The 7,853-nt window shown below is 42.1% G+C and overlaps 1 protein-coding gene across 1 annotated transcript in view; it reads right to left on the bottom strand.

Annotated features, from left to right (window-relative positions):
• Window positions 1–2,154: 2,154 nt before the first annotated feature.
• The window catches only part of LOC105539797 (zinc finger protein 320), a 48,479-nt gene continuing 42,780 nt past the window's right edge, over window positions 2,155–7,853 (bottom strand). Inside the window, exon 4 of the mRNA XM_011980232.1 lies at window positions 2,155–3,779. Coding sequence (XP_011835622.1) covers window positions 2,476–3,779 — 1,304 coding nt within the window. The 3' untranslated portion in view covers window positions 2,155–2,475. The remainder of the gene's footprint in view (window positions 3,780–7,853) is intronic.

The following is a 7,853-nucleotide window of genomic DNA, read 5'->3' as shown; positions in this document are numbered from 1 at the left end:
CCTTATACACCCACCTTGGCTCTTCTCCAGTGTCCTCTTTTGACAGTTGTACCTACAACACTGATGTGGATGGTCTGTCTGCCACTCTGTACATCACTTTCTTTTTCTTTTTTTTTTTTTTTTTAGATGGAGTCTTGCTGTGTCGCCTAGGCTGGAGTGCAGTGGCACAATCTCGACTCACTGCAAGCTCCACCTCCCAGATGGAAGCTGGGAGAAGGAGAAGGTGGAAGCTCCTTCTCACGCCATTCTCCTACCTCAGCCTCCTGAGTAGCTGGGACTATAGGAGCCCACCACCATGCCTGGCTAATTTTTTGTATTTTCAGTGGAGACAGGGTTTCACCGTGTTAGCCAGGACGGTCTCGATCTCCTGACCTCATGATCAGCCTGCCTCGGCCTCCCAAAGTGCTGGGATTACAGGTGTGAGCCACCGCGCCCAGCCTGTGCATCACTTTCAACACTGTCTTTTCCCAACTTAAAAAGACTTATCCATTTACAAACCGGTAATTTCTTTCGGGCATCGTCCCCATAATCTTTTCATAAAGCATCAATGATTTCATTGTCCCTCTACTCAAACTTTACCAAATTCATTTTTTGATACACTATCTGTCGTCTCTGTCACCCACGTTGGAGTACAGTGGCATGATCATAGCTCCCTGCAGCCTCAACCTCCCAGGCTCAAGCCATCCTCCCACTGCAGTCTCCACAGAAGCTGAACCAGCAGGCATGTGCCACCATGCCCAGCTAATTTATGTATTTTTTGTAGAGAAGGGGGTTTCACCATTCTGTCCAGGCTGGTCTTGAGTACCGGGGGCTCATGTGACCCACCTGTCTCAGCCTCTCAAAGTGCTGGTATTACAGGCCTGAGCCACTGCATCTGGTTTCATCATAAATTTGATATTTCTTGTTTCAACTTTAGCAGAATTCACATTGCTTTGAATGAGTCTCTTTTCAAACTCATGTGTTACCCATGTGAGTTCCTCAAACTAGAGCCTGTTCAGACATGTTATAACAGATTTGTACCAGTTTATTTTGGTGCAAAAAATGTGACATCATGCACAATTTTCTCATAATGTGTATTTTTCCATGAACTTCCTGAAGACCCCTGGTACTAGCAAACTGTATTCAAGAGGATATAAAAAGGATTGTAGATATTCAAGTGCCACTTATTTCTGAGATGCAAGGATGGTTCAACATATTCAAGCAAATCAATGTGATATACCACTTGAACAGAATGAAAGATGAAAACCACATCATCTCAATACATGGAGAAAAAGCATTTCACAAAATTCAACATCCAGTCATCATGGAAATCCTAAACAAAATAGATACAGAAGGACATTTACCTCAACAATAGAAAGACCATGCATGAAACAACCACAGTGGAAATAACCAATCAGGGAAAATGGAATGCTCTTCCTGTAGGATCTCACATGATGCAAGAATGCTCTCACCCCTTCTATTCAATCAATACTGGCTGTCCTAGTCAGAGCCACGAAATAGCAAAAGAAATCAAACTCATCCAAATCAGAAAGAAAGAAGTAAAATTATAATAGTTTGTAGATGACATGATCTTCTGTGTAGAAAATCACAGAGTCAACCAAAATGCAACTGGAACTAATAAACATATGCATTGGATTTGCAGAACAGAATAATAGCAGCAAAAACTAGTTAAATCTCCATACATTAACAATAAACAATTTTAAAAGAAAATTTAAAAACACTTTCAATTGCTAAAGAACTTAAAGTAAGAAATACTTAGGAATAAACATAAAAAGGTGAGAAATTTCTACCTTGAAATCTACATTGATCAAAATGACTAAAAACATGTATAGAGATACAAGCCATATTGAATGGAATAATATTGCTACATGATTATATAACCGAATGTGATTTAGATTCAACACAATACTCAGAGAAATTTCTATAAATTTTTGTTAAAGAAACAAAAAACAGGCTAGGCACAGGGGCTCACACCTGTAATCTCAGCACTTTGGTACTTGGAGGCGGGCAGATCATAAGGTCAGAAGATCGAGACCATCCTAGCTAACACAGTGAAACCCCGTCTCTACTAAAAATACAAAAAACTACCCAGGCATGGTGGCGGGAGCCTGTAGTCCCAGCTACTTGGGAGACTGAGGCAGAAGAATCGCATGAACCTGGGAGGTGGAGGTTGCAGTGAGCCGAGATCACATCACTGTACTCCAACATGGGCAACAGAGCAAGACTCCATCTTAAAAGAATAAATAAAAGAACATACAGGCTGGGAAAAATGCCTCCTGTCTGTTGGCCAGGCTGGTCTCAAATTCATGACCTCAAGTGACCTACCTGTCTTGGTCTCTCAAAGTGCTGGGATTACAGGTGTGAGCCACTGTGCCCGGCCCAATTCTCTTAACATAAACAGTTTAAGGTCAATTAATGCTTGAACTCAATGTTAAGTCAACTCAAACTCAGGTCAAGGCTGATTTGACTCTAATGTCAATTAATGCTTGACGGTTTGCTGTACTCATTGCATTTGAAACAACTGTCTCCAAAAGGAATTTTCTGATGTTCTGCAAGGAGTGACCTCAGACTGAAGATCTTGCCACACTGACGACATTTGTAAGATTTCTGTCCAGTATGGATTCTCTGATGCCTAATGAGGTGTGAGGGTGAATTAAAGGCTTTGCCACACTCATCACACTTGTGAGGTTTCTCTCCAGTATGAATCCTCCTATGTCTTTCAAGGTGTGATTTGCGAATGTAAACTTTGTCACACTCTTCACATTTGTAAAGTTTCTCTCCAGTATGAAGTTTTTGATGACATGCAAGGTATGCTTTTGTACTAAAAACCTTCCCACATTCATTACACGTGTAAGGTCTCTCTCCAGTATGAACTCTCTGATGTTCTGCAAGGCGTGAATCACTCCGGAAAGCCTTGTCACAAACCTTACATTTGTATGGTTTCTCTCCAGTATGAATCCTCCTATGTCTTTCAAGATGTGATTTGCGACTGAAAAGTTTGTCACATTCTTCACATCTGTAAGGTTTCTCTCCAGTATGAACTCTACGATGTCCTGCAAGTGTTGCTCGTTGCTTAAAAACCTTACCACATTCATTACACTTATAAGGTTTCTCTGCAGTATGAACTGCCTTATGAATCACAAGGACTGAATTTCGAGCAAAGGTCTTGCCACACTCATTACACTTGTAAGGTTTCTCTCCAGTGTGCAGTCTATGATGGTATACAAGGTGTGACGTCTGACTGAAGGTCTTGCCACACTCATTACACCTGTAAGGTTTCTCTCCAGTATGACTTCTATGGTGACATGCAAGGGTTGCTTTTTGATCAAAAACCTTGCCACATTCATTACATGTGTAATGTTTGTCTCCCCTATGAATTCTAGTATGTTGTGCCAGGTGTGAATCATGCTTAAAAGTCTTGTCACAAACCTTACATTTGTAAGGTTTCTCTCCAGTATGAATTCTCCTATGTCTTCGCAGATGCAAATGAAAGCTTGATCCAAGCTGATCTTTAATAGGCTTGTTTCCACCAAGCCTTTGATCATATCGGTCTGTACTACCTGTCAACTTTTTGATTTCTGTCACGGGTGCTTCATGGTCATTTGTTTCATCTTCTCGCCACTGAAACACAAAGTCATGAATGTTTTTCTCAATTTCCTGGGAGCACAATGCTCCAATGTGATAACTTGCTTGTCTTTGTAATGTCCCTGTGTGGAACACCTCTGTATTGCCTTGCCCTGTTGACGACAATGTATTCATGATGCATTTGGAAGAGATATCTACAAAATATAAACACCAATAGGTTTCCAATTAAGTACAGATGGTATATAATACTGAAATGTGTAAATATCACACACAAAAAAATACTTAAACTTCCCAAACATGAGCTTCAAAATTTAGGAACACAAAACAAGTAGATTCTTTAATAAATAAAGACCGATTACATGTACTTCACATCATTTTTATAGAAGCCTATTTCCAATATCATGTCAAAACACTGACAGGGCACAAACATGTGTAAGCCTAAAGTAAGGAGTGTTTTTCCACTGTGACCCTAAAGTGTATCACACTGCGCAAAAAACATATCACTGTCACATCAATGAAGACAAAAATATATATTCTTCATATATATAGTATATTTAGTATATACAAATAAATGCTAAAAAACCAGACAATGTACTATTTTGGTAAATAATCCACAACAAGCTCTTGTAAGGATAATCAAAATCAATGGAAATTCTGTATTATCAAACAATCATAGCACTGACAAGATTACAAAAATTAGCCAGGTGTGGTGGCCCACCCTGTCATCCCAGCTACTCGGGAGGCTGAGGCACAAGAATCAATTTAAACCAAGATGCAAAGATTGCAGTGAGCCAACATCACACCACAGCACTCCAGCCTGGGTGACAAAGTAAGACTCCGTCTCAGAAAATAAAAAAAGGCAGGGGGTGGTGGCTCGCACCTGTAATCCCAGTACTCTGGGAGGCCGAGGCAGGCAGATCACCTCAGGTTAGGAGTTCGACCAGCCTGGCCAACGTGGCTACTAAAAATACAAAATGTAACCGGGCGTGGTCATGGGTAGCTGTAATCCCAGCTAGTTGAAAGGATGAGGCAGGAAAATCACTTGAACTCGAGAGGCAAAGATTGTGGTGAGCTGAGATCGCACCACTGCACTCCACCTTGAGCGACAGAGTGAGACTCTGTTTCAAAAAAAAAAAAAGAAAGAAAATTTTAATACCATATCTTTCTGAATAACTGTTACAAAATTACCTATATCCATGTGGAACAGGCACATTGTGACTTTTTTAAAAACATTTTTGTATTTTTATTTTTTTGATATGGAGTCTCACTCTGTCACCCAGGCTGGAGTGCAATGGCATAATCTTGGTTCACTGCAACCTCCGCCTCCTGAGTTCAAGCAAGTCTCTTGCCTCAGCCTCCCAAGCACCTGGGATTACAGGCATGCGCCACTATGCCCAGCTAATTTTTGTACTTTTAACAGAGATGGGGTTTCACCATGTTGGCCAGGCTAGTCTCGAACTCCTGACCTCAGGTGATCCACACATCTTGGCCTCCCAAAGTCCTAGGGATTACAGACATAAGCCACTGTGCCCAGCGGCACTTTGTGACATTAATGAAGAGAATGTGTCAGTTATATTGCATACCACACACCAAAAATTCATAGAAATCAATAAAATATTGCAACCCATGATAAAACAAGAAAGAAAATAAGTCGATTTATACTGCCTGCAGAATTCTAAACAATTCCCTCTTAAGAAAAAAGCCAAAACTTGTAGTTACCACCAGTACACAACATAAGAACTAAAATACGTGTTAAGATTACTACCTTCTGAAGTATGAAGTGAAGAAAATACACAGCATTATAAGGAATAAGAACTAACAGCCGGCCACGGTGGCACATACCTGTAATCCTAGCACTTTGATAGGCTGAGTCAGGTGGATCATGAGATCATACGTTCAAGACCAGCCTGGAACAAATGGTGAAACCCCATCTCTACTAAAAATACAAAAAAAAAAAAAAAAAATTAGCTGGGTGTGGTGGCAGGTGCCTGTAATCCCAGCTGTTTGGGAGTCTGAGGCAGGAATCATTTGAACCCGGGAGGCTGAGGTTGCAGTGAGTCAAGATCGTGCCACTGCACTCTAGCCTAGGCAACAAGATGAGATTCCATCTCAAAAAAATAAAATAAGATAAATAACTACTTGTCAAATAAGCTTCGGTAGCTTTGGTATTCTCTAATAGGATGTTCCTGCAGATGCAGACCTTGAGAGGACTGAGTCATGGGTGTTGATTACTCGTGAATAGGACCAGCGCATTTATAAAGAGACATTAAAGAGCTATTGCCTGTTCCTCTTTCCACCATATTAAAACACAGGAGGAAGATGGCTGGGCTAAACCATGAAGAAGGCTCTCACCAGGAACCAATGTGGCTGGCACCTCACTCTTGGATTTCCCACTTTCCAAATTCATGAGAAATAAAAGTCTCTGTCTTAAGCCTCCCAGTTTAAGCTACTTCCTTTTTCATTGTTTTTCAGTTCGAGTTTCTCTGTCACCCAGGCTGGAGTGTAAGTGGCATGATTCTCCTACCTCAAGTGATTCTCCCTCCTCAGCCCAGAGTCTCACGCTGTCGCTCGGGCTGGAGTGCAGTGGCATGATCTCGGCTCACAGCAACATCCACCTCACAGGTTGAGGTGATTCTCCTGCCTCAGTCTCCCAAGTAGCTGGGATTATAGGTGCATGTCACCATGCACAGCTGATTTTTGTAGTTTTAGTAGAGATGGGGTTTCACCATATTGGCCAGGCTTGTCTCGAACTACTGACCTCAAGTGATCAACCCGTCTCAGCCTCCCAAAGTGCTGGGATTTTAGGTGTGAGCCAGTGTGCCTGGCCCATTTTTGGCATTTAGTACATTCGAGGTTTCACCATGTTGGCCAGTCTGGTCTCAAACTCCTGACCTCAAGCAATCTCCCCACCTTGGTCTTCCAAAGTGCTAGGATTAGAGGCGTGAGCCACCGTGGCCAGCCAGTCTAAGCTATTCCTAACAGGACATTGAAATGACAGAGACAGGAACAGGAGCATCTCATCAACATCACCGAAGGCTGACAAATCTTATTAAACAAAGTAAGTTTAGGGTCTGTTCTATAAATCTTGCAATACTTGAAGCCATCTAATAGCACTAACATGTTTTAAAAACCTTGAGACAGGTAGGGCATGGTAATCCCAGCATTTTGGGAGGGTGAGGTGCGAGATTCATGAGGTCAGGAGATCAAGACCATCCCAGCTAACAAGGTGAAACCCCATCTCTGCTAAAAAAAAATACAAAAATTAGCCTGGAATGTTCGCACTCCCCTATAGTCCCAGCTACTTGGGAGGCTGAGGCAGGAGAATCGCTTGAACCTGGGAAGTGGAGGTTGCAGTGACCCAAGATCACAGCACTACACTTTAGCCTGAGTGACAGACTGAGACTGTGTCTCAATGAAAAAAAAAAAATAAATGACAGAAAGCTAAAGAGTAACTCCAACCCACAAACATATATAAAGCTCTCCAGTAAAGGTAAATAAAAAAACAGGTAGGCCGGGTGTGGTGGTTCACACCTATAATCCCAGCACTTTGGGAGGACAAGTCAGGCAGATCACCTGGGGTCAAAAGTTCAAGACCAGCCTGGTCAACAAGGAGAAACCCTGTCTCTACTGAAAATACAAAATTGCCGGGCGCGGTGGCTCAAGCCTGTAATCCTAGCACTTTGGGAGGCCGAGACGGGTGGATCATGAGGTCAGAAGATCGAGACCATCCTGGCTAACACGGTGAAACCCCGTCTCTACTAAAAAATACAAAAAACTAGCCGGGCGAGGTGGTGGGCGTCTGTAGTCCCAGCTACTCCGGAGGCTCAGGCAGGAGGATGGCGTAAACCCGGGAGGCGGAGCTTGCAGTGAGCTGAGATCCGGCCACAGCACCCCAGCCTGGGCGACAGAGCGAGACTCCGTCTCAAAAAAAAAAAAAAAAAAAAGAAAATACAAAATTAGCTGGGTGTGGTGGCGCATGCCTGTAATCCCAGCTACTCAAGAGGCTTAGGCAGGAGAATCGGTTGACCCCAGGAGGTGGAGGTTGTGATAAGCCGAGATTGCAGCACTGCACTTCAGCCTAGATGACAAGAGCAAACCTCTGTCTCATAAACACATAAATTAACTAACTAATAAAGGACAGATACAGAAACTTGCATAAGTATACCTTTTCTTCATAACTAAACTTTTTTTCATATTATTTAAAATGAAAAGGTATGAAAAAACACTGTACATATATGTTAACAGAAATGCAACATACATAAAAATAA

This window comes from Mandrillus leucophaeus, unplaced genomic scaffold, assembly GCF_000951045.1.
Source record: "Mandrillus leucophaeus isolate KB7577 unplaced genomic scaffold, Mleu.le_1.0 Scaffold104, whole genome shotgun sequence".
Taxonomy (NCBI): Eukaryota; Metazoa; Chordata; class Mammalia; order Primates; family Cercopithecidae; genus Mandrillus; species Mandrillus leucophaeus.
This window is presented reverse-complemented; position numbering and strand designations above follow the sequence as displayed.